The sequence below is a fragment of the Pelodiscus sinensis genome, chromosome 2 (genome assembly GCF_052426305.1).
Source record: "Pelodiscus sinensis isolate ZL-2025 chromosome 2, ASM5242630v1, whole genome shotgun sequence".
Lineage (NCBI taxonomy): Eukaryota > Metazoa > Chordata > Testudines > Trionychidae > Pelodiscus > Pelodiscus sinensis.
This window is the reverse complement of record NC_143053.1, coordinates 121,663,323-121,691,279: the sequence shown is the minus strand read 5'-3', so window position 1 is coordinate 121,691,279 and position 27,957 is coordinate 121,663,323. Positions and strand designations below refer to the sequence as shown.

The 27,957-nt window shown below is 41.8% G+C and overlaps 2 protein-coding genes across 2 annotated transcripts in view; one reads left to right on the top strand and one right to left on the bottom strand.

Moving 5' to 3' along the window:
- Positions 1-26,515, top strand: part of CDH20 (cadherin 20) — a 161,387-nt gene extending 134,872 nt beyond the window's left edge. The window contains exons 7-12 of the mRNA XM_075921395.2: positions 1,541-1,794; positions 6,795-6,931; positions 11,280-11,401; positions 13,406-13,523; positions 23,260-23,511; positions 25,180-26,515. Coding sequence (XP_075777510.2) covers positions 1,541-1,794; positions 6,795-6,931; positions 11,280-11,401; positions 13,406-13,523; positions 23,260-23,511; positions 25,180-25,679 — 1,383 coding nt within the window. The 3' untranslated portion in view covers positions 25,680-26,515. The remainder of the gene's footprint in view (positions 1-1,540; positions 1,795-6,794; positions 6,932-11,279; positions 11,402-13,405; positions 13,524-23,259; positions 23,512-25,179) is intronic.
- RNF152 (ring finger protein 152) overlaps positions 1-27,957 on the bottom strand; it is a 236,305-nt gene that overhangs the window by 23,335 nt on the left and 185,013 nt on the right. The window lies entirely within an intron of this gene.

Sequence of the window (27,957 nt, the reverse complement as noted above, 5' to 3'; positions counted from 1 at the left end):
AAAACTAATAAGAAAATCTCACTGCTGCAGTGCAGACCTGGCTTTCATTTCTGGTCCTTGTCCCTCACATCCGGGTAATCAATATTTATAGTGTTTAGGCCCTTTATCCATTGTGGACTGTTCAAAATGGAAATACCCCAGTCAGGAGTGAGAGCAATGGCAAATGTTGTATGTGGAATTTACCACCCTAGTAGTAGCAATGGTAGAGGCTGTGGGATAGATAGGGTTATCACCATTTTGAGAGTCAGAATCACTGGTGTAAGTTCACAGGGTTTGCAGGACTTCTTAAGTTAGCTCTATGATACTTTGATCTAAAAGCCATCTGGGGAACTGTTTCTCACCAGTTATCTTCCCCCTGACTGCTCCTTCCCCATTGTACTTCCAACTGGCTTGCTAGTAGTCAGCAAATTATAACACTTTGTCTTTCTATAACACTTACCATCCAAAAACCTCAACACACTTCAAACGTTAATGAATTCAGCATCTCATAATGGGTGGATCTGTATTCTCCTCAGCTGGAATGTGGAACCCCTGACTCTGACTCTCCTTGTGGGAGTGGGAAGCTAATTCCAATTCCATCTACTGGCTCAGGAGAGAGTAGCAATTATAGCAAATTACTGACTTGCACCATAGTAGGGGAGAAGATAGAGTGCACAATGATCTCTGCTGCCTATGGTTTGGGGAGAAAATCTGCCATCTATGCTATACTCTCCCATATATCAACTACAACTGGCTTTCCCCTTCAAACTGTCTTGAAAACACCCAGGCCTGCTTCCTAGTTGCCCAACCCTCTTGTAACGTCACTACCCATATAATTTCCACTTGTTAGCTGTTTTCAAAAAGAAAAACAATGACAAAGATTGAAAGTCAATAGTGCTCCGAGAGGTTGGGAATGGCTACGATCTACTGCAGTCAGCTCCGCCATCATAGTGAATTAAGGCATGTTCATGATTCTAAGGATATGAAATACCATGATAAAAACCATTAAGTCCATGATTTTTACAGCACATTGTATGCCTTTGAGAACTGGGCAATTCCATGATAGGCACAAAATTTGTTATGATCAGACCCTGTATCAATTAAGGAAAATCTACGGAGCTGTTTTCCACAGTGACACTCCCTATATGTTAAGAGTTTATGAACACTTATCTATTAGAACTTCAGGGAATTAAATTTGCAGCAGGGTGCCCCATAACTTTTAACTATAACCTTGCAATGGTTTATATTGCCACCAAACTTACGAATAGCATTTGACTGGATGAACAATTTTCAATTGTTTGAAACCGGACCCTTCTTGTCGTCACTTGAGTTGTTGGGTTTTTAGTTAAATACAGGATGCTCCTGATAGGATTGCCACTTCAGGATTTATTTCCAACTAAAACTATTTAATTACCATATTAGGTATAAAGACTGATTGAGATAAATCTGTAGAAAGACACCAAAATGCAATACAACAGAGAGAACAGTTTATTCAGGAGAGCAGAAGGCTGCAGCCTAACAATGAATTCAGCAGGCTTAATGGTCCTTTTCTCTTCCTCAGCCCTTAAGTTTTGAGAGCAAGAAAAGCTACACTTTAAAAGTAGAGGGCACCAATCCCCACCTGGAAATGCGTTTCCTGAACCTGGGCCCCTTCCGAGACACCACAACTGTGCACATCAGTGTGGAGGATGTGGATGAGCCACCAGTATTTGAGCCTAGCTTCTACTTTGTGGAAGTGCCTGAAGATGTGGAGATTGGAACCACCATACAAATTATTTCTGCCAGGGATCCTGATGTGATCAACAACTCAATCAGGTTTTCATAGTTTTTTTCCCCCCCTTTTCTTGTTATCCAGAGATTTTTCTACTGTATGTCTTAGCTGGTATAAATTGAAACCTCCGTTACAGCTCTGCCCCCATATTGTATTTTAGGTAATCAACTTTTTCCCTTCTGTTTCAAAGCACATTGTTACATGCAATCTATCTTTGTCCAAAATTCAGATATACAAATGCTTTTGTAATGTACAGAGTACATGCTAGTAACATAAGCGTGAACCACTAAATTATTTATTGTGACATTCAAGCTGGTGAGCTAGATATTCCCATTAGCAATAAAAGACGATACACTACATTTACAGTCATGTGAGCTTCATGTCTACAACTCAGCTAGGAACCAAAAGAATGATCTTCATGGATTATTTCTTTCATTTCCAGAGTAGCAGCCAATGTTTTTTCAGGCTGTCTCATGTATTCATTGTTGAAATTCATGAAAGCTACAGGTTCACAGTATGTTCATAGACCAGCAGATGACACAAGTTTCTCTGCTCTATGTAAGTGGTTACTACATTGTTCCCCTCTCCCTGTACAAGCTCAGCTTCTCAGTTGCCTGGCTTCAGGATCTGGTCAGAGAAGCACAACAGAAATGCTAGATGCTGACTTGCTAGGATTTTTGAAGGAACAGTGAAATCCTGTATATGTGCTTTTATGGTCTTCACGTAGGGAACCTGACAGCCAGTTCTGCTTAGCCCTCTATTTTCACCTAGAAGTGCTCTCTCTAAGATGTAGTCTTTCCTTTAATCCTACATCATGTCAAATGTTTCTAACTCCTACCTAGATTATTAGACTATCCTTCACTCGGCTCTGTGCTTCTCATCATATGCCTTTCCTACAGTATCAATCAAACTATGTCATTCATTGCTCTCTGTGCCTTTGGGTCTTATCATTCTAATTACCATCTGGCATCATCCACACTTCGCAGTGAAAACAAGTTTGTGTACATTTGTGAAAAAAAAATTCTGTAGACATAGAAGGTAGACTTGGGCTCGTGTTTTTAATTGTAGTTTTGAGGCTATTCTAGGGCTGTTCAGCTAACTGCTTTAAAACAAACTTTTTTGGAGAAAACTACACCAGCAAGGCAAAAGCACCTATTCAAATTCAGGAGCAGTTATAAATATGCTCCAGTATTTACATATGCACATTTTCTTGCATGCATCCTTTCTTTCTTCCTGCATTGTAAATACACAGACAGAAACAAAAATTGAATGATTTAGGTAAAGAAAGAAGTAGAAATCAACTATTACTCCTCCACTGCTTTGCACCTCATTTTGGTAGTTATGACTATTCCTAATGAGAACAATGGTTTTACACCATCTTCCCATTCACTTTCTACTGGCAAAAATGACTCCATGAGGTGCATGGTTGGGGAGAATCTAGTAGTGCTAAATTTAAGGGGGAGAGGGACATACAGTCAATATACCAGAAGTGATTTCATCAGAAACTAAAAGTTGTAATTCAAAAAATTTGTCAATCAAAAATTAAACTTATTTTCAAATTTGAAAAAAAAAAGTTTCAAGAGCCAGAACAATGTTTCAGAATGGCTGATTAAACACATGGGAATGCTCAAATCACTTATTTCTGGCATCTGGACTCCCACCGTGGAAGACTGATTGCTGGAAGTATGGCTTGATTACTGCTGAGTGACTAAGGCAGATAATCTAAACAGAACAGTGGAAGTGAGCATGGAAGAATAGTTATTAATAGGAGATGGTGTACGAAGAATTCAGTACAAAGCCTCCACCTGTGCTTTGTGACATCACTGATTAATGCTGCACCACTAATCAGGCTACATTCACTTTCAGATGGTGGCTGGCCTTAAACTGTCATAAGAAAACTCTTTTAATAGACCTCATACAAGAATTATTATTACAGAAAAATATAGCAACCCTGGTGCAGATTTCTGTAATCTCAAAAATCTCTATTTAAAAATAGGGAAAGTGAGAGAAGTGGAGAAAAATTTGTTGTTTTTTTTTAAGGGGGGGGGGAATTGCTATTTCTTTCCCAGGTGCATAGGGTTAGTGTGTTGTATTCCCAGTGCTATAGCACAATGCTGTCTTAAAATCAGTCTTGCATATTTGTTTGGCTGATTGTAATTTAGAAAATAAATCAAAATTACGGACCTGATTCTGCTGTTGACGTATGTGGATAATTTATTCAATTTCAATAAGTGCACTTATTGGGCCAACAGTGATGAAAATGAATCTAACGTACAATCTAAGCAACAGTAAAAACAACAAGGAATCCTGGGGCACCTTAGAGACTAAATCTGAATCTGATTTATATCTGATTTAAATGTAAATCTGTTAGTCTCTAAGGTGCCCCAGGACTCCTTGTTGTTTTTGCAGATACAGACTAACACGGCTACCCCCTGAGTCTAAGCAACAGTGCTTGGATTGGCACCAGGTGATCCCTTTTGATGGCGTGCCTATCTTAGATAGATAGCTGTACTAGATTAAACACCATATATTACAGTCTGACTAATAAAGTACTGTGTTTTAAGTCTGCATATCAGCAACCTCCCAAGGAAAGAAAGAAAAACAGTTTACTTCAGTCTTTAATTTAGTGTGAAAATTAAAGGTATTTTTCACCTGCAGAATGATTTTGAGGGGACAGATGAACTGCCTCCATGGTGGTGGGTGGATAGTATAGCCAGGAGCAGGCATCGTATCTCCAGGTGCACTGGGGACTCTTTGCTACAGCTTCACACATGAGGTGTCTTTTACTCTATCAGCACCAGGCAGCTGCCACTTACTTGGGAACAGAGGTTGAACAGTGACGGCCATGCTGCCAGCCCATAGAAACACTTCCCCCTCTTCGCTTCTTGGGCAAAAAGCCTTTTGTGCAAGAGTTTTTGTGCAAAAATGTCTTGCACAAGAGCACATCCACACCTCAAAGCATATCGTAAAAGCAATGTGCTTTTGCACAAGAGAGCGTTCACACTGCATGGACGCTCTTGCACAAGAAAGCTCTAATGGCCATTCCGTGAATTGCCATCAGAGCACCTGCGCTTTTTCTCTGGAGCATCCACACCTGCCTTTTTGCGCAAGAACGCTTGAGCAAAAGGGAGTTATGCCTGATAAAAGGAGGTTTACCTATGTCGGAAAAAGCCCTCTGTTCTGCCATTTTACTCACTCATGATTTTCTTGCGCAAAAGCACACTTGAGGTGTGGCCGCTTCATGAGTTTTTGCGCAAAAACAGCTGGTTTTGTGCAGAAACCTTGTAGTGTGGATGTAGCCATCGAGTATTTGGTGCTGCAGCCTCTACTTGCATAGAGAAAGGATTTCAGTCATGTAATTGGAGTGCCAGGGAAGGAGAAGAGCTTCCTCTGTCCTTCCTAACCACTAGTATGCTCTAGATGAAACTATTTTTATATGAATAAACATAGTATCATAGTTTAATAAAAGGGCCCAATCCTGACTGACTTCTGCACCTATATTCCCATTGCCATCTGAGAGTTTTGGGTGTGCAGATAAACGGCAATATGTCCACCTGTAGTAAATACATGTCAGCCAGCAGAAGGATTGTCCCAATGTTTCATTAAGGGTGATCACTGTGGATCAAATGTTTTCATTTAAAAAAATGCCAAAATGGATAATGTCAAACCATTCTTCTCACCACAGAGAGAGGCATTCCAGTGCTTATTCCTGACATTCAAACTAACACGGTTACTAAGGAGCACATTCTCCTGTTCCATGGATGCTTTTTTAGTAATATCGAAGTGTTTTGTAGCAGCATAGCTTATTCCTGTATAGGAAACGCACCTTTATCCCAGTAAGAATTATATTGGAAAAGCTACCTCAGTAACAGACTTCCACCCTGAACTATTTAATTAGCCTGTACAACTTTCAGGCTGTAGTCTGTGGTGAATTATGCATTGCACTCCCCACCCTCAAACTTCAAATTAGTGCTCTCTGTGAAATAATGCCAACACTGAACCACTTATCAGTTAATGAATGCTCTAATCCTTACATAGCAAAGTCAATGGGAACCTGAGTAGACGAATGCAGTTATTTTCTATATAACAGTTGGTAAGCTATGTTAAGGCTCAAAACTAGGTCACTAGGCAACAAAATTGCAGATGAAATTCAATGTTGATAAATGCAAAGTAATGCACATTGGAAAACATAATCTTCACTACATACACAAAATGACTGAGTATCAATTAGTTGTCACCACTCAAGAAAAAAGTATCAGTCACTAAAAATATCCACTCAATGTGCAGTGGCAGTCAAAAAAAGCTAATGACGTTGGGAATCATTAGATAATAATACAACGTCATACTGTCTCTACATAAGTCCATTGTACGCTGACATCTTGAATACTGAATACAGATGTGGTCATCTGTATTTGAATTGGGAAAAGTACAAAAAAAGAGCAACAAAAATTATTAGGAGTATGGAACAGCTTCTCTATGAGCAGAGACTAATACAACTGGGACTTTTCAGCTTGGAAAAGAGATGAAAAGGGGGGATATGATAGAGGCCAATAAAATCATGACTAGTATGGAGAAAGTAAATAAAGAAGTGTGATTTACTCCTCATAACACAAGAACAAGAGGGTCACCAACAGAAATTAAAAGGCAGCAGGTTTAAAAACAAACAAAATAAAGTATTTCTTTACATAATGCACAGTCAATCTGTGGGGCTCTTTGACCAAGGTTGTTGTGAAGGCCAAGACTATAGTAGAACTCAATAAAGAACTAGATAAATTCATGAAGGATACATCCATTAATGGCTATTAGCCAGGATGCGCAGGGCAGGAGTGGTGCCCCTAAACTCTGCTTGTCAGGGAAACAGGAGATGGATTATCTGATTATTGCTGTGTGTTCGTTCCTTCTGGCATTGGCCACCATTGGAAGACAGGATACTGTGCTAGATGGACCATTCGTCTGACCCCAAATATCCAGTCTTAGATTCTTATGGCTGTAGCACAATGTTTCCACAAGAGTTGCATGATATTTTTAATATGTACTTTTGCAGATATTCAATTGATAGAAGCAGTGATCCTGGGAGGTTCTTTTATGTCGACATTGCAACAGGAGCTCTGATGACTGCAAGACCTCTTGACCGGGAAGACATTTCTTGGCACAATATTACTGTGCTGGCTATGGAGTTGAGTAAGTAGATGGAGATTGTAGGTAGATTAGAGATACACAGTAATAGATTAGTAATACACAGAGGCACAGTAATAGATTGATTTCAATTAAACAATACAGATTAAACAATTTGTATTAATTGAACTGGAAGTCATATCTGTTTGAATTGAACTGCACACATTACAGAGTGGATATTGCATTTTAGTTTTACACTCTTTTTGTAGAAGGATGAGATTGGAATGCTTACAATTAATTGCACAGTGTGATCTTCTCAAATCATAAGTATTCAAGTGGACTATTGTAAAGTTCTTCTAGAAATACAATTCAGTGAGTTCTTTCTCCAGAACAACTTGTTAAAAACAGCAGCAGCGAGTATTAGAGTAGAAATCAGGGCTGATCGGGAGGATGAGATGGCTCAGGGAACCGGTAACAGGAAAAGCATTTTTTTACTTCTGGATCACTGGCTCAAATCAATCCTACGTTAGTAGAGAACAAATTTCATTATCATCTGCTTACTGCCACATCATTTCACACAAGCTACTAGAAGTGTGTGAACTGAATGTAACTACTCCAGAAGAGGTGAAATTTGCTAGGAAAAAGATGAGCCTTCTTTGCATCCCACCCACTGACTCATTCTCTGGATTGACTATAGATATAGAAGGGTCCCATTATGTTTGAAGCAAATAAAATTTCACTTTTCTGCATGTGGAGTACATTTATATTAGGCTTCTAGCTTCCAAATTGTCTGAGTTAGTATGCACTTCTGTATGTAATGGATGAATAAGGTGAAATGGGATGAGATGTAATAGTGCAAAGTTCATTTAGGGTATGTCTAGACTTCATGACTCTGGCAACAGAGGCATGTAGATTAGGCTACCCGGCATAGGAAAATGAAGCGGCAATTTAAATAAATCGCTCCTTCATTTAAATGTAAATGGCTGCTGCGCTGTCCCGATCAGCTGTTTGTCGACTCAGCGCGCTAGTCTGGATGCTCCGCGGTCGACATCAAAGGCATTTGTCGATCTCCCCGGTAAACCTCATCCTAAGACCTACCGGGGAGGTTGACAAATGCCTTTAATGTCGACTGCGGAGAGTCCAAACTAGCGCGCTGAGCCGACAAACAGCTGATCGGGACAGCGTGGCAGCCATTTAAATTTAAATGAAGGAGCGATTTATTTAAATTGCCGCTTCATTTTCCTATGCCGGGTAGCCTAATCTACATGCCTCTGTCCCCAGAGGCATGTAGTCTAGACATACCCTTTGGGACTAACAAACAAAATTTTGCTATAAATTGGGCATACATCAGCTAGAAGTAACAGAGAAGAAGAAAGTATTAGTTGATTACAGGATGACTATGTACCGCCAGTGTGATACAGCTATGAAAAAGGCCAATGCAGTCCTAGGATGAATCAGGCAAGGTATTTCCAGTAGACAAAGAAGTCTTAGTACCATTATACAAAGCACTGGCAAGATCTCATCTGAAATACTATGTGCAGTTCTGGTATCTCATGGAACAGGAGCAAAGAAGGGCTTTGAGGGTGATTCAAGGTATGGAGAACCTACTTTATGGGAGGAGCTTGTTTAGCTTAATCAAAAGAAGGATGAAGGGAGATATGAATACTCTGTATAAATACATCAGAGATAAATGCCAAGGAGCAAAAACAAATGGATATAAACTGGCCATCAACAAGTTTCTAACTATCAGAGGAATGAAGTTCTGGAACAGGTTTTCTGCTTCCCTTAGAAGGCTCACTGGCTTTAAGACTGACCCTGATGAATTTATGGAGGAGATGACTGGATGAGACCAACTACAATAGCATATAACTAATCTGTGACGGCTAGCATTAAGTATCCCCAATGCCAAATTGTGGGACAGTAGATAGAGAAGCCTCTGAATTGCTAATGAGAATTCTTTCCCAGCTGGCTGGATGTTGATATTGCTGACATGCTCAGGGTCTAACTGGTGACCATAATTTGGGGTTGGGTAGGAATTTTCCTTCAGGTCAGATTGACAGAGACCCTGGAGGCTTTTCAGCTTCCTCTACACTACAGCATGGGGCATAGCAGGTCACTTGCAGGGTTAACCTAGAGTAAATAGTGGATTCTCTGTAACTTGAAGTCTTTAAATCATGATTTGTGGACTTCAGTGACCCAGCCTCATCCACTCATCCTTGTAAATAGACCCTAACCTGTGGTTGTGTGACCTGCAGTGTCTAGTTAGAAAAGAAAATCCTCATGGTCCCTTCTGACCTTTAAAATCTATGATTTTCTATTCTTAAAAGGTAGTTGATATTATTCCGTTTATAAATTAGACATTCAAATGCCTCAGTGATACAGCTACAGAATAAAAACATATAAATGACCAGCTAGATAGTCAAATTATAGGTTAATGAAAAGTAAAATTATTTGACATATTAACTCAGTAGTGCAGACATGCCACATGCACTCAGAATATTGTACATAAAACAGTTAAGAAAATTCCAGAGTGTGTGCTAACATAATGTTAGGAATTATTAAGAGAGAGAAAGATAATAAAACAAAAATATACAGTAAAACCTGTGTTATCCGGCATGCTCGGGGATTAGGGCATTCTGGGTATCTAAAAATTCCGGTTATCTGAGGGTCCCATCAACCCAGGAAAAACCAATGGACAATAATAGTAAAACTCAGGTTTTTAATATTGGTAGTTTTATAGTGTGAGGCAGTTGGTCTCACATTTCTATTTTGAGTTAAAAATGTTTAGTACTTCTTAAATAAAAAATTGTTAAGCCAATCATGATAAACCAAGCCAGGCCTGTGTGCCTAAAGATGTGACAGTATTGTGGCCGGGGGCAATGCCGGATAACAAAGGTTTCACTGTATATTGCCGCTAGTTAAATACATGATACACCTATATCTTGCATTTTGAGTGTAGATGTGGTCACCCCATCCCAAAAAAAGATATATTGGAATTGGAAAACAATTCCAACAGAAATGGAATGGCTTCTATATGAGGAAAGATTAATAGGATTGGTCTTTTCAGCTTGGGAAAGAGACAACAAAGGGGGCATATGATTAGAGGTCTATAAAATCATGGCTAGTGTGGCGAAAGTAAATGAAGAAGTGTTATTTATTCCTTCTCATAACACAAAAACAAGAGGGCAAAGAAATTTATAGGCAGCAGTTTTGAAAAAAAAAGAAAGAAAGGATTTCTTCATACAACAAATGGTCAATCTGTGAAACTCTTGTCCTTCACAACATCCTCTGGCAAAATTATAACAGGTATAAAAAAAGCTAGATAAATTCATGGAGGATAGATCCATCAGGGCTATTAGCCGAGATTGTGCTATAGCCTTAGTTTTACCAGAAGCTAGGAACAGGCAACAAGAGATGAATCAAGGATTACCCATTCTATTCATTCCATCTAACACACCTGGCATTGGTCACTGTCAGAAGAAATACTGAGCTAGGTGGACCTTTGGCTTGACCTAGTGTGACTGTTCTTATATATGCTCTACTGTATTTGAAAATATTAAATCATGCTATCAAGAGATGATATTTTTAAAATATACACAAGCAGAGTTCAAGTTCACAATTAAATCTCAACTTTTATGAACTTTTCAACAACTCATTGCTATCTTCCTCTTGTTTTTTGTATCGAGTTCTTTTTTTTTTTTATGTGGGACAACCGGGTGTGGGGGATAAAAAAATACAAGGAAAAAGAAGATAATATATTCATCTTACCGACACTGGATTTGTTTGTTATTTGATCTGAAGAAATTTGCCTTCATAAATTCATCTCTCCTTCCATTTGTGAGTAACTGAGCTGATAAATTATGTGTCTTTTCATTTCCACAAAAGATGTCAAGACAATTCCATCTTTCTTTCACTGAAATTTGACTGAAAACTATCGTAAACCATTTTACATTTTTCAACCAGTGCTATAGCTGATCAAAAAATGGACATTTGTGTACAAAATATGTCAATGTCAAGCTGTTTTATATTTAAATTGTAAATTTGGAGAAAAAAATCAGAATTGCATTAAAAAAAAAAAGCATCAGCTCCTTGAGCCCAATGCCTTGTAAAACAAAACTAGCTGAACCACACGTTCCACCCTTAACCCTTGGCATAGTCACAGACTTTTCCATAATTTTATTTTTCTCAGAGGTTTGAAAAAGCTGAGAGTATTTGAGAAGTCAAGGTGGTTAAAATGGACATTTAACTCAATCTTGCCTACAGTATCTTCCTACAACTCTTATAATTAGAGTAATTTCACATTCAGTGCACCAAAGCTGAAAGAAAAGTTCCCTTGCCTTATTGTCAGGGAAAGCAGCAGCTTTTTCCTCTGATCATCAAGTCTCTGTAATCAGTTTGTTTGTTCTTCTTTTAGACAATCCCTCACAGATTGGCAGTGTATCAGTCACAATAAAAGTCCTGGATGTGAATGATAATGCTCCTCAGTTTTCCAAGTTCTATGAAGCTTTTATGTGTGAAAATGCAAAAGCTGGACAGGTGAGTAACCCTAATTATGTCTATGTGAGAGGAATGTTGTCTCTTACATGCAGAGACTGCAATCCATAGGCATAGCCAGTAACTAAGAAAAGGAGGAGATGGGACACAGTAGACTTGTACCACAAACAGAAGATGTTTAACCAGAACTCTGTTCAGCAGCTCTGATGCGCTTGACCCAATGTATGTCTTCACCATTTGTTTTCAAAGGAAAATACAGTACAGGACACCCTCGCAATTCCGTGTATTCACAGATCTCCTGTCTTGTCCTAGCAAGAGGGTGGCAGGGGCAGTAAGCTGTGGGGAAACTCACCTCAGCTCCCAGCCCTCCCTCCTCCGCAGTAGGTTCAGGAGTGGCAGAGAACTCACCATAGGGTCCAGGAGCCATGGCTCCCACTATTCACAAATTTCACCATTGGTGGTTGATACACAAAGACATCCACCACGAATGGCGAGAGTTTCCTGTATGCTGACAATATCATCCATTGCATCTTTCTCCTCACCTTTGATCACAAACCACTTTGCAAACTCTGATTCACCTCACTTCTGACATGAAGCCATCTTGTAGGGAACCTTGCAGCAGAAAAGCAAGTAGTATCCTGCACAGAAGCCATGACCAGAGGAAGTATAAATAAAGACCACTGCGGCAAACTCAGGTTCTAATGAAGAGCACTGTAGACTCTTTAGTACCCCTACATGACAGACAGGGACTCGGGTGGGTTTTGTGTTTTTTTTTTATTATTATTATTATTCCTGGCAGGAAGAATCTCACATATACAGTGAGTTGCATAGAACTGAAGGTATCCATCTCAGAAGGGTGAAGAACTAAGTCTGAAGAACTGCTTACTAGAGTTTTGATTATGTGACTAGAGGTAGTCTGGATATTTCTAACATAGGATTCTAGGTTCCACTTATTGATACATATGAAAATCAATAATCACTCCCCTAAAACAAGCAGTGCTGACTCCCGGCTGTCCCTTTTCTGTCTCTATCACATCCTTTATATACGAGCTCATTCATAAGAGTGTCTGTGTTCCACAATCAGGCACACAGGCTGGGCATTTGAAAGTCTGATCCTATACTCACTGATGGAAGTGGGAAATTTGTCATTGACCCCAGCAGTTGCTCAACCTAGCCCTTGGATGATGATTGCCTGGAAGCTCAAACCGGAATTGGAGGCCTAAGTTTAAGGGCACAGATCTTAAGTAAGGGAGGAAAACAGATATATACCACATTTTAGGCCTGCTCTTGGCTTTCACTAAATCTAATGCAAGCCTATTTACCCCTGTAAAGTACCCTAAAGTGACTGGACCAATTTCATTATATGATTCCCTGGAAGTCAATGAGTTTATACTAAAGATAACTTTGTACAAGTATACACAAAGAAGCCCCAGAATGGTGCAAAGAAGAAACATCACTGCTTAGATTTCTTGGGAAAATGGGCTTTCAAGTAGTGCATGAGAATTTAGACATACAGCAGCCATTAGAAATAATGTGAGTCATGTGACTAAATTGCTTTACCACTTTGAAAAGTTCCTGGAATCAGTTTTATAGTGCTATTTAAGGCTGTCCAGGCTTATCACTTCCCAATTAATGTCTTAGAAAAAAAATTGGATGCTGTGAATTCAGGTAGAAGTTTATTCCTTATCTTAAAACTCAGCACACTGTCCCTGAAAATGAGGTTGGTAATCTATTGACAATGGGCTTTCTTGTGGCATCTGATGCGTGTATTTTTGAGTATTTCAGAGCCTTGGAAAAAGGCTTGATTTAATTTGGTAATGAGGGGTGGCTTCTCTTATTTTAGCTGAGCCAATTGGCCCATCCCTAGTTTCACTGGGATTTGCATGATTGCAATGGAATAAAATGAAGTCTTGAAGGCTTGTGACTTGTCCCTCACAAGATGGTCTTGTTCAAACATGGCATTTGCTTTCACTGTTAAAGTGTAATTCTTTAAGCGGTATCTCCCTGGCAAGGCAGTGATCATTGTTTTATTCTTGTCTCCTACAGCTGATTCAGACAGTGAGTGCAGTAGACCAGGATGATCCACAGGAGGGTCAGCACTTCTACTACAGCCTGGCTCCTGAGGCAGCTAACAACCCCAACTTCACTCTAAGGGACAATCAAGGTAATCTGAGTGGACAGAGTCAGTTAGTTACACTTATTTCTATTGCCTGAGTTGGATGTGAGAGGCTTTGACTCACATTGTGCTATGAGATTGCCATCTCAAATAATGCCAAGTGACACCTGCTCCTTAAAGGCAGCGATAAAATGACATTATTTTATACACTTGAAGGTTACACAACATTTGCTTCTATATAAATATTTCCCAGTAATAGGATCTTTTCTTCAAGGATAACTGTCAGCATTGTGCAAATTCATATCTTGTGGGCATGCTGTAGGCAGATAAGATTTCAAGAGTTGGACTTGAACTGGAACTAGGAGAAAATCAGAGAAAATTATTTTGTTCTCTTTGCACCCAACATGTTTTCTTCCAGGCACAGTAAGTGAATGCTGCGCCTTCTTATTCCAGAGTCTCCATTCTTTTTTTACAGGGGAGATGCATGGCTGTGACCAGAATCCCAGAGAGCCACACTGCCATTACTCCTGTAAAGGCTCATAAAAAAACGTGACTGGCCAGCAAGAGGGATGTACCCAGTGCGGCCACCTCCACAGGGACTAAAAATATAAGTTCTGAGTAATTGGCCAGCCAGGGCAGAATTCCCCTTTGCAGCCACCTCAGTACCAGATGGCATCAGCAGCTCTGAAGCACGCACTGTACCAGAAACACTCCCTCCCCAAGTCTGCTCTGCAACATGGGCTGCGCTCCACCTAAGAAACTAAGGGCAGTCAGGCTCTGAGGCAATATTAAGGAGAGAGTCAATTACCGGTAAAAAGAGTCTCTAAAAGAGTGGCACAGAGAAAACTTTTGGTACCAGATGTGACAAAATTCCCAGCTACTGAGCGCTCTGCACCTTCCCAGCCATCGGTACTGACCATGTACCATGCACACTCTCTGCAGTACCAAGTGAACCCAGGGTAACACATGAGTTCTAGTATCCTGGAGACCTGTGGCCTTGATACCAAGGGGAAAAGAGCTACTGTGCCATCTCTAAAAGTGGCACAGGAAACTTTCAGGACCTGGTGCAAAAAAACTTTCATCTAGGGAGTGCTCTAAAAGTACCACAGACAAGTTTACCAGCACCCAGAATCACTCTTGACTCTGGGCCAGCTACCACCAATACCCCGGTCAGTGCTGCTCCTATCCAATGACAAGTCTGACAGTGGCCAGGAGGAAGTTGTGGCCCATTATCACAATACAAGGATCCACCCCACTTGCATTGAACCAACCCATAATCATGATATGGTACAACTGGGGTAACCTCATGATTGCCCCCCATTGCAAGCCTTGGGCACAACAAACGTTGCAGCCATGGAGTGGGTCTCAAGGAGAGTCTGCCAGACGGTCTCCTACAATGTGGCTGTCCTGAGCCCCTGATTCGGGTTGGAGGAAACTTTTCCTCAACAGGAAAAAGGGCTTGAACAGAAAGCTACCCCTCCAGCAAACTTCTTATCTCTATCAGATGAGGCCTCCCCATCCCATCACTAGGTGATGATCTTAAGAACTTCCCAGATCTTGCCAAGAGGGTAGCAGATGAGCTGCAGATTCCCCTTCAGGAGGTCGCAGATGCACATCACAACTTGGGGGATATTCTGCTCACCTTCTCATACAGAATTTCCCTCACAGTTAATGAAGTAATTCTAGATTCTACCAAAGTTTTCCATGGCAACAGAGACTTCCCCCCCCCCCCAAAAAAAAACCAACCCCAACCTATGTCACTCAAAGCGGCAGACGTCCCCTTTCAACATTTGCAAATCAACTCCATCATTGTGGATGGGATAATGCATGAAAGAAACAACACAGCGAGAACTCCACACTTTCAAAATGGTGCTTTTTCAAAAACGTGCCATGACGCAGTTATGCAAATGAAGCACGGCATATTTAAATCTCCGCTTCATTTGCCATTTTGAAATGTCTAATTTACATCCCTCTGTTGAAAGAGGGATGTAGTCTAGACACAGCCATTGTTGCAGAAGACTTCCAGTCTGAAGGGTCCAAACTCTTTTGCGGAGTAGACAGTCTTCTCCCCAATCCTGGACTTAAGCTGTAGGTCAGTAAAGAAGATATACCTCTCAGCCACATAATACCCACCATGTCAGCATTGTTACAAGCCATATGGTAAAAGACTAGGGCTCAAAAATAGAAGCAATCTGCATCCCAATCCACTACCTCTCAAGCCACCTCTTCTAAGCACTTTTCAGGGAGTGATGGAAGACCTGAACAATTATGTCTTGTAATCTCAGCTGCCATCTACATACCTGTCATGCCACTTTAGAAGTCACCTGGCACTATTTCACAGCAATTGAATCACCTCTGACAGATGGGTCCTCGGGTTTATTTCAAAGAGTTGTGCCATTCAATTCATGTCCCTTCCAAATCTCTTTCCCCATTCCCCCTTCAGGGACCATTCTCATAAGAACTTACTTTATCAGGAAATATATCATTTGTTATCCCATTAAACCAATCCTGGTGAAACTCAGGAGCAAGAGGATTTTTACTCTCATTATTCTCAGATCCTCAAAATGAAAGAAGGCTGGAGTCCCATTGTAGTTCCAAAGACATTAAACAAATACGGGAATGTGCCGAAGTTCAGTATTGTCACACTAGCAGCCGTTATTCCAGGGCCATTATCAGTACAGACTGCTCCACCCAGATTATTTACCAAGATTCTCCTCATTGAACTGATCAGTTTCAGCAGCGGCTGAATCAGGACACCTGGGGCAGAGCAGCTGGGGTGCCGCTGGGTTGGTCCAGTAGCGCCGAGGAGCGGCGCTACTGGACCAACCCAGCAGCACCCCAGCTGCTCTGCCCCAGGCGTCCCCAAGTCAGTCGCTGCTGAAACTGACCAGCGGCTGACTACAGGAAGCCCCTGCCCCGGGCTTCCTGGAATCAGCCGCTGATCAGTTTCAGCAGCAGCTGACTTGGGGATGCCTGGGGTTCTTAAGTTGAATCTGTATGTAAGTCGGAACTGGCATCCAGATTCAGCCGCTGTTGAAACTGATCAGTTTCAGCAGTGGCTGAATCTGGACGCCAGTTCCGACTTACATACAGATTCAACTTAAGAACAAACCTACAGTCCCTATCTTGTACGTAACCCGGGGACTGCCTGTAGTTACCCCAGTTCAGCAAAAGAGGCCGGGGACATTGAAAAATAAAGGCACCTGCCTCATCATTGGCTGTAATCTGGATACAGCACTGCTTCTTACTTGACCATGCATCTGGAAATTCATCTCCAGGCATACAGAGGAAAGTTTTGGGGGTTGATTATGAATGTAGATGGAGTATCTGCCATAGTTAACAAATGGGTTCTTTTTAAAAGGATGCAAGTAGCAAGAAGGCAAGTGACAGCAGCAGGCCAATGCTGTGTCTGTTCACCATGGTTATTTTGACCAGGGCCCAAAAATTTCCCCATGCAACATTTGGTGACCTTGTCTCTCTTTTGGAGAGGGGACATATTTTGCCAATAACGTTGAAAGCAACCTTCACTGTAACAGTTGGCAAACTAAGCTCATTGTGTTCTTGAGGCATTATACTAAAAATAGAAACTTATGAAAATTCTCAGCATAAGATGTACTTTTTTTGTCCAAGTCTGTGCTTGGTATAATTTATAGTGACAGCAGCAATGGAATAGCTGTGTCTCCTTCGCACTTTAAAAATACCCATTTTTCAGAAACCTGTATCTTAGCACTTAGGGATAGTATTGGTTATACATCTGAAATGTACATGAAGTAGTTTATGAACAAGGTTGTATGACAGGGCTGCTTGTGAGCAAGGAGCCAGCTGGCAGAGACTCGCTGCTCTGTCCTCAGCAGGGAGCTGCTGCTGTAGCTGAGGGAGAAGTGCACTTTCCCCAGCCAGGCAGCACCGTGCATGGCAGTCCTGAGCCCCTGGGCAGGGCTCATTAAGCAGCTGTGGGGCTGTGCTACCACGTAGCTCGGAGGGAACTTTGCCTCTCACCCACTTCCATCAGATATATGATAAATTATTTTTGTAGTAGTTATAAATTATAGTAATTACTTTAAGTCAATTAACACAAATTCTGGGGGTAAATTATCCCCAGTCCTCCACAGATGCATGGTGCCCTCCCTAGCCCCACAAGCCAGGGTACATAGGTGCAAGAACTAGAGATGCTGGGGATACTGCTTCACTCCCTGCCTTCAAATGGTTTTAGCTATGTACAGAGTTTATAATTTAGTTCAATGAGTCTCAGCACTCCCACTTTCCAAATTGTCCCAGCAACCCTGCCAGTGTTTGTTGTGCTCCTTGAATGTAGTGGAATACAGTGATTGCTCACTCCTAATGCCTTCAGGGGACTAATCATCGCAGCTACAGCAGGAGTGTCAAGGAGATAACCATGGCACGCTCTTGTCCACATGCCCACACAAAGCTTATCCTGCATGACATCCCGTATATTCCATCCCAGAAGATGGAGCATGGTATGTGTTCTGTTTTCCCCAAGAGCTAACTTAGGAGACAGTTCCTCTGCCAGAAATGATACAGAGCTATATCTGCCTGCACTCAGGGCTATAGCTAAATGCTACAGTCTCTCCCTCTGTGATGAGAAGAAGCTGTGTGAGGCTATAATGAGGTTAAACACTACTTGTGCTTTTCTATCACCAATATTTCATAGAACTTCTCTTTTGGGTTACGATCTAGCAGGTGTCCAACCCGGGCAACTGCTCTATTCAAATATCAGACATGCCACATCACATTCTATTATATTATGCACCCAGAAGTATTGCCTCAAATCACACTGGCATTTGATGAGATACATGACTCCACAGTATGGCACAAACGTATTGCAGTTTTAATGCAATAAGTACAGCTATTCTTTAGGGATGACCTGGATCCTTGCCTGGTATTAAGCTAAACAAAAACAAAAGGGCAACAGAAAGGCTGAGAAACACCAAAGGGAACTATATCACCATGACTGGCTAAGAGAGATATGGGAAACATATTTGCAACAATTTAAAAAAACAAAAAAAAAAGCATACTTCAACCTTTGACTGTAAAAGTCTGTTTTTCATCCTGGACAGGAACACATAGTAGCACGACCTAGAGTTTGTCATTAATTAATGCTGCACAACTTCAGCCAAACACGTGTCTTTTACGGAAAAGTGGTTTGTTTTATGAGTAAAGTAGAACCCTCTTATAATCAGAGGCATCAACTAGGAAGAGGTAGAGATGAACATCTCCCAGTGGTTTGCAATTACTCAAGCTCTCATAAGCCACAGAGGCCAACAGATCAAGACCCAATTTTTAAGCATACTAAATTAATATAGTTGCTGCTCGTGATACCTGACGCGTCATCCCCACAGCATGACCATAGTGCTACTGAAATTTGACTCAGTTCCCCCACTGCACTGAGGGGGCAGCCAGACCAAGTTTCAGTGAGTGACATTGCAATCTAGCACAGAAAGGGCTGGCTGGGCCAAATGATACTGCAACTCAGCCCACGGGGTGTCCCTCCCGTACAGCAAAAGTACAAGGGCACCCACCAGGAACCCCTCTCATATCAGTTCCAACTCAGGCACTGTGAGGCCAAGTGAGAGGGGAGACTCCTTGGCCAAGGGAAATCAGGATACCTGAATTTCTGAAAATAATCAAGTCTCTCGTCCCACCCAAGTAACTCGACTGGGAGTGGAGGTTCATTGTCACCACAATTGTATTCAAATGTCTATTCTTGTTCACTTTAAACAGACTGTTTCTGGGTCTGTGTATGTTCTGAGAAAGGTCCCGTGTAGAGGGTGGCTCTGCAGCCAGCCAGCCCACCCCATAATTTACCTCTTTGTCTGAATGCCACAGAACTAGCTGTTGGCACAGTCAATATTCCAACAAACTGCCATTTCCTGATATTGCTTCCGTTTCTCCACCCTCTATACTACATGTGCTGCAGGAAGGGCACTGTATTAGGGTCAGTGGTCACCAACCTTTTTAACCACAAGATCACTTTTTCATTTAAGTGCAATGTAAGATCTATCTCAAACTCAAATACCTTTGCTCCACTTCCTTCCTGCCCCTTCTCTAAGGCCTCACCCTGCTCATTCCATCCCCCTTCCTCCCCATCCTCGCTCACTTTCACCAAGTTGGGGGTAGGGGTGCAGGCAGGCTCTGGTCTTGGGCCAAGGGGTTCGGAGTGTGGGAGGGGCTCGAGGCTTAGCCCAGGGTGGGGGTCCAGGAGGGGTTTCAGGGTGCAAACTCTGGGAAGGAGTTTGGGTGCAGGGGGACTCATGTCTGGATTAGGAGATTGGGTCCAGGAGGGGGTTCAGGGCTGGGGCGGGGTCAGGAAGCTCTGGCTGGGTGCCACTTAGGCGAGATGGCTTCTGGGTGGTGGAGCAGTGGGGTTCAGGCAGGTTTACTCCTGCCCTGGCCCTGCACCACTCCTGAAAGCAGCTGGCATGTACAGCAGTAGCTCCATGATGCCATGTGCTGCCCCTCATCTACAGGCACTGAGCCCACAACTTCTACTGACCATCGTTCCTTCTTATTGATCAATGGGAGCTGCAGGAGTGGTGTCTGCAGGCAGGACAGCAGGTGGAGACCCCCTGCTCTGCCTTTCTCAGGGACTGCAGGGACATGCCAGCCACTTCCAGGAGCAGCAGTTAGCACAGGGATAATGACTCCAGCCATGACAGGTTTGGCGTTTTAGAACTCACTGCTCAAAGCATTAAATGCAAGCGTAGGAGAGAAATGAAAATTATGAAAGTACAGACCAGTCACAACCAAAAATAACACACTTAGCAAACAGTAAATGGAGTAACAACAACCCCCCATGTATGTGTTGTGTTGGGAGGTGAGAGGGAAGGACAGTGTGTGTTTGTGAGAATGACAGACACACACACACACAGTGTGAGAGAGTGCCAGAGATTTGCATTGCCAAGCTCCCTCCACCCCCTTCTCTCTGTGTGGAGACAGGGTACAGGAATAGGGACACCCTGGCATCAGCACCCACCTCTTCTCCCTCCCACACCCTCCACAGAAAGCAGAAGGTTCCCTGGGGAGCAGCCCCAAGGCAGAGGGCGGGAGCAGCATGACAGGGGGTAGAAGGGCAACAGAAGGGCCAGTGCTTGATAACGTCCTGGCCAAACCAGTCAGGATCACCTGTCAGAGGATCCAAGATCTACTGGTAGATCCTGGTACTATCCCACTCCAGGTCCAGTTCCATACAGATCTCAAAAAAAGTTGCCGTCATCATCCTGAAATTCTCTCACCAAATCTGATTGCCCAGCTTCTCAGAATGATCCTTTCCCACCAGTCCATGCTAGCTTCCCAAGCACAGAAACAACACCACTTCAGGACCTGCTTCAAACCTATCAGTTGCTCGCTGACCTCCTCCTCTTCTTCTCCATCCTTCTTCCTCTACCTCTGAAAGTGCTGCAACCATGTAATTTGCTTGGTGATATGGAAGGTGAAGTCCAACCCCACGTCATCCAGCTTTCTGTGCTGAAATAGAGGGCTAATAACTTCTGTATGCTTGCAGTTGCCAAGTCTATGCCTGCTGACAGCAATTCAAAAAAAGAAAGGAAGCAGGAGGAGGAGAGAATGGAATAATAGGATTTTTTTAAAAACATTTTATTTCTCAGGCTTCTGGAATGCATACCACAATTCACAGAATGAAAAAATCCCAGAACATACACTACTCAGCAGTAAAGCAAAGGACCACAGGCCTTTGCTTATTGCTCATCAAGCCGCCACTTTGCGTGCACAATGATTCGAATTGAAAGAGGCACTACCAGCCTGCGTGCATGCCATTAGTGCAACTCATGTCCTGCAAGATAAATCGTAAATATCAAATCAATCCCCACCCCTTCACTCTGTGTAGACAAGCCCAGAGATAGCACAGAATTCCTCTTCGCCAATTTAGTGCTGACAAGATCAGCGCTGACTTCTCCAGGAAGTCCTTGCAGATTTTCAGAGCCACGAAGAGTGGCTGCCTGAACTCTTAGGGTACATCTACACAGCAGGGTTAAAGTCAAATTAAGCTGCGCAATTTCAGCTACGTCAATTGCATAGCATAAAGCGAAATAGCTAAATTCAGCTTTTGGCACTGTCTACACAGCAGGAAGTTGAAGGAAGAACACTATTCCTTCAGCTTCCCTTACTCCTTGTGAAATGAGGGTTATCATGAGTCGGAGTAAGAAGTCCTCCAGCTTGACATAATTTCGAAATAAAACTTGTCGTGTAGACGTGCCACGTGTTATTGCGGAACATCAGTTACTCCGAAATAGTGCTGTTTTGTAGCAGTGGCATAACGAGTAGGGATGGGGGGCACAGTTGTCCCTGGGCACCACGCTGGGGGGGGGAGGGCAATTTAGTCCTCCTTCACTCCCCCGTCATCCCTCAGCTCGCCCGCTCCGCCTCTGCCCGCCCCTGCCAGCTGGAGCTTCTTCCCCACCTCTCCACCCCTGGCCCAACCCTCCTCCATCTCCGCCGGCGGCTTAGTGCGTGCAGGAGCCCAGCCCCAAACTGGAGGGGGCGGAGGAAGACACGGTCCAAACTCCCACACCACTCCCGTCGGGTTCTAGCTCAGCGGCGGCAGAGGAGAGGGTGCAAATTTTGCCTTTGCCCCCAGGCACATAACACCATCGTTACATTTCCTCTGAGTAAATGTACCCTTACTCTTCTGATCAGCCATTCCCACTGTACTGAGGAACTCCGGACTATGTGAAAATTGTAGTGTGATATGTTTTCATTAGAGATGGTTGAGAACTGGAAATTCTGCCATTCAGGAGAGTCTAATATTTTGGCAGGGGATGAGGGAGAAATTGTTAATCAAAAGTTGACATTTTAAAATGTCCTGTGAAATAATCCAAAAATGTTTGAATTGAGACCATCTAATTGTTTCATTTCCATTATGTTGAAGTGTTTTATTTCAGCTTTGTTTTCATACATTTAGTTCTGATATATAATTAATATTTTTGTAATATACAACATGGCATTTATATATTTTAAAATGAAATATATAATTTAAAATGAAATGTTTTGTTTTGACAATGTCATACATCTCCACCTTTTCCCCATCTAAAGTTTTGTTAAAATAGACATGTTCCTGCCAAACATTTTAATTTTGATTAAACTGAGAGTTGGGGGGGGGGGGGTTATTTGTTTGTTTTTTGGGTGTGTGGAAAGCCAAAAAAGAATTCCTTCCTGCCTCCAACTCCCAACCAATGAGGCACTGAAAGAAACTTATTTGGGCTTCTTTTATCCTTTTGGTGTCCCCAGTGGATTGTTTATATATCCCAGAATGATTGAGTCACCTGATATTAGAGGACTTTCAGATGAAGGAAAAATAAGAGAACACTGCATTTCCACAAGGGATTCACAAACTAGTTTCCACAGAATTTGCACTGGAAGCACAAAAAAACCAAGACCTAGAAAAGCTGCTGAGCAGGAACAAACAGGGACAACAAGTTGCCCTCGACTGTTCATTTCTATCTTGCTTTCTGAGAGATATTTCACCAAGATCTGAAGGCTGAGTTTGCTCTAGGCAGTTAGTGTCACAAAGGGTAAGAGAGTCGCATAAGGTGTATGCCTTGCAGGTCTATATGTTTTAGCCTAAAAACATATTAGAGTTAGTATAGGAGGATGAGGCAAAATGCTGATTAGTGACAAACTGGTGAAAAGCAAAGAAAACAGGGAGAGGACATCACAGATGTGTGTAATGTTTTTTTTAACCTTCATTTCCAGCTGAAAATGTTTATATCATAGATAAGAATTTATTTTTGTTAATTTCCTGCCTTAGACAACACTGCCTGGATTTTAACTAGGAGATCTGGCTTCCGACAGCACGAGCAGAACACCTTTTACCTCCCCATCCTGATCTCCGATAATGGGCACCCCATGCTGAGCAGTACTGGCACCCTCACCGTGCATGTGTGCAGCTGTGATGGCGACGGTGTGGTGGCGTCTTGCAATGCAGAAGCCTATATACTCCCAGTCAGCCTGAGCAGAGGAGCACTCATTGCAATTCTAGCCTGCATCTTTGTCTTGTTAGGTAAAACCTGTGTTCCTTTCCCTAATGAGGGGATTCACGCACCTGTTCTGGTCATATTACTTGGCAGACTGTTTGCCTCACAAAGGTTGGTTTTATATTATATAAGCAAGTGTGTAAAATACACGTAAAGCTGTTTCTTCATTGACCTAAGCACTTATCCCAAGATTGTATGAGACAAAGAAGGGCAACAGGGCAAGAGAGATCAACCCCCACATGACCAAATGGTCTAACTCCCTCTCTCACACACACCAACCAGAAAAAAATGGAAACTTGTAAATATCATTATTTTGGCTCTGAATCTTCCAGGTGATTAGCACCTCAGTTCTGATTAAAACAAAGAATGGGAGCAAACTGATTACTTAAATGGTCCCATCATCATATCTTAGGCTAGGATCTATCTCCTGTGGGAGCAATGGTGCTTAACATCTCTCTTGCTCTCATTTCTCCACAGATAGGATCCATTTTCCTACCCATTACCCCTATACTCTCCCCCACATATTGGGATCAACAGGAGTCTGGGTCAAATTGCTCCTTCCCTTGATTGCCACTCATTGCCTAGAGGTTCAGAAGTTCACATTCTGTCTGAGGAGTAATGAGATAGATGTACAGGCTAACATTTTTAAAAAGCACCAAAGTCCTATTTTCAACAGTGACTATTAGAAGCAACCAGGAGCCTAAGGTCATGTCTGCACCAGAGAGCTTTTACACCAACTGCACTGCTGTACATCTCTTGTGAAGCGCTCTATGCTGATGGCAGAGAATTCTCCCGTTGACATAATTACACTGAGCAGCAGTTGCAACATCAATTTGAGGAGCTCTCCTGTTGACATAGAACTGGGCACAAAAGCACTTCCTCAGTGTAAATTATGTTGCTCAATGGGTTGGGGTTTTTAAAAACTCCTTAGCAACATAAGTTATACAAACAAAAGTGACAGCGTATATATCACAGACTCCTAGAAGAGACCTCAGGAGGTCATCGAGTCCAGCCCCCTGCCCAAGGCAAGACCAACCACAACTAAATCATCCCAGCCAGGGCTTTGTTAAGCCGGGACTTGCAAACCTCTAAGGCTGGAGATTCCACCACCTCCCTAGGTAACCCATTCCAGTGCTTCACCCTCCTCCTAGTGAAATAGTTTTTCCTAATATCCAACCTACACCTCCCACATATAATCTGTGTCATTTAAAAAAAAATCAATGGGATCATGAGAGAGAGGGAGCAGATTAGATGGGCCCAAACTACAATATTTGGGTATGGGGCCAGATTATAGCAAGCCTTCTCCTTACTCCCAAACTCTAGTCTGTTTAAATTCTGAGATTTGTTTTGGCCTGTTACTATAAAAAAAAAAAATCCAAATGACACATTCAGACCAAAAATTTTAAATTACACTTTTGTAGCCCCATTCCAGCTAACCAAATCTGAGAACTCTTTGACTTCTAGGTACTACTGATTTAGCCTCACATCGAGAGTAAATTATTAAATGAAGTATTTCACTTATTACAAAATTGACATGTTGCTTCTGACTGTGTTGGTCTTTGCACTTCCATTGCATCTTTCAGCCACTCCTTCTGTTAGAAATGCACAATTGATCCTTTTCTCAGTCATTTAGGAGAGCAAAAGTCAGAGAGCTGCTCTTTCTAATGCCCATGTGTTTTGGTTGCCCCTTGTAGTGCTCGTACTGCTCATCTTATCCATGAGGCGGCACAGGAAGCAGCCCTACATCATTGATGAAGAGGAGAACATCCATGAAAATATCGTCAGATACGATGATGAAGGGGGCGGGGAGGAGGACACCGAGGCCTTTGACATTGCTGCCATGTGGAACCCCCGAGAGGCTCAGGCAGTGGTGAAAAGCAGACAGGACATGCTGCCAGAAATTGAGAGCCTCTCCAGATACGTGCCTCAGACGTGTATAACAGACAACAACGTTCACAACTATGTGCTGGCCAAGCTATATGAAGCTGATATGGACCTCTGGGCTCCTCCTTTTGACTCCCTGCAAACATACATGTTTGAAGGGAATGGCTCAGTGGCAGAGTCACTCAGTTCATTACAGTCTGTCACTACAGACTCAGACCAGAGCTATGACTACCTGACAGAATGGGGACCTCGCTTTAAAAAGCTGGCCGAGATGTATGGTGTCACAGAAGGCAACGGGGCTTTGTGGTAACAAATGAGGAGCAGAGTGTTTTCTACATGATACAGACATCTGAATCTAGATCCATTCTCATTGGAAGCTTGTATGGACATAGGCTGAGACCTCCTAAAATAGCAGTATGGTGCTTGAGTGAAAGGGGTGCAAACTAAGCTCTCTCTGGATCAGCTTTACTCAGTTAAATTAAGTTACATTTTTAAAGAAAGAAGAAAAAGAGGAAAAGTATTTCCTGATTTTGATAGCTATATTTGAAACTGTCATTCCTGGAATATTATAATAGTCTCTCTCTCTCTCTCTCAAACATGGCAGCTTACTGAGTTGTTTGGATATGAAGATCCTTAGGTTCAATAGTAATATTCAGCTCACAGGGAAATTGTCAGTAAAAGAGGATCCTCAATTGGTTATTTTTCCCCATTTAAAAAAAATTGCTTGCATACAAAACGAAGAAAACAAAAAAGCAGAAAACCGAAACTGGAATTTTATGGAGTGTTCTTTATAAAAATCAGCCTTCTTTCTTTATTGCTAAACGTTCCTTTAATCATTGGAAAACAAGCTTGACTTTTCCCATGTTGCTCAGAGGGGAGGGCCTGGAAAGATCTTTGGATTGGTGCTCTAGTTTAATGGCTGATAAATGAGTCATTGAGGTTAATACTAATCTGCCCCCGTCAAGTTAGTGTAAATTTATTCTCCTCTCAACTCTTTAAAATTTTGGCACCGCTGAACTGCTCAGAACAAAACCAGAAAATCTGCCTCTTTTGCACTGTAGATGTCTTTTCCATGTGCCAAATGTGGTTAGATGCTAGCAATGAAAGCCAAATTAAAAAAAAAAAAAAAAAAAAAAAAGATAAATACATGGGTTAGAGGGGCTTTCCTAATCTGTGTGAGGTCAATCCAAGGGATGTTTACATACTGTAGATAACCTACTTGAACAAATGCAGTATTATAGAAGAATAAATGGATGTAAGAAAATTACATGTATAAGTTTTGTATATTTGTTAATAATTTTGATAATAAATATTATGTACAGCACACAGTACAGTACCTTAGCACCTCTTTTAATAAAAGTTATATTCAAGAGACAGTCTGATGACAATGTATTGGATGCTTTATGTACACCAGTTACTGCTTTTGTTCAGCAGGAAAAAAGTGGCTAGGCAGAGTTGTATAATGGAACCAAATATGCAGGGTCATGCCCACAAAATATTCTATTCTGAATAGTAGAAACTTCCTAAAAAGCAAGACAGAGTCAAACCTTGCTTTATGATGCATTTAAGGCTATGTTTTAAACCCAGCTTGACTTGTGTGCACAAACACTCATGCACTCCTTGGGTCACACAGATGGCAGCATCTACTCCTGAAATCCATGTGTGCTCAATTTCCTGTGCAAATAGAATTTGGTGCATGGGGATTCTGTCATTTCCATGCCCTAAAAGTAGTACACAATTTTTAGGGCATAGAAATGACAGAATTCCCATACACCAAATTCTATTTGCACAGGAAGCGAACCAACAATTCAGTGCATGCTTTATTGGTACTTTGTTTTGAAATACAGATCTCAGATTGCATCTGCAGGTTCTTTGCATCTAAAGAGGCCGTGCACACAAGGATGTGCTGAAACATGTGCTAGACCTAAAACAACAAGATTGTATTATGTCATATCTGTCTTCCCTCCTTCCCCCAGTCTCCATTTTACACTCTCCACACACGCCTGTGTCTTTATTTGGTCTGGTTTTAGACTAAGCTCTTCAGCAAAAAGAACTAGCACTATGTAAAACAGCAAATAAAAATGCTTCAATGGTTTCTCGGATGTTTACTCATCAGTTGTGACAAAATTAGGAGTTTTAATAGATGCAATATGCCAGTTCTACATCTAGACTGGACTCTTCACTAAGAGCAAAAAAATGTGTTCTATAAAAGTGGCTATTGTGTGAACCAAGTATATACACCAGATTCCCTGTTACAGCAGTTTTATAGAAATGTATGTCTCTTCTAACTCAGTGAATAATTGCATAAAATCATTTTAACAGCGTGGTGAAAGAGGCTTATAATGTTTTAATCTTAGAAGAGAACTCAGGGTTTAAGCCATTTTATAATGTATGTATTGGCTCTAGAAGTCAAACCCTATTAGACCGTTAAGTGTATTTTTGTTTGTTTATACAGAAGAAAATAAAAATCGTTTTCCCTAAAAATAGTTTTATGAAGCCCTGCTCAAAGTTGCTCCTATTCTTTAACTTTTATGACTGTGATAGTCAACTCTACTATACTTGGTAAAGCAGTGGAAACAGTTCTGTAG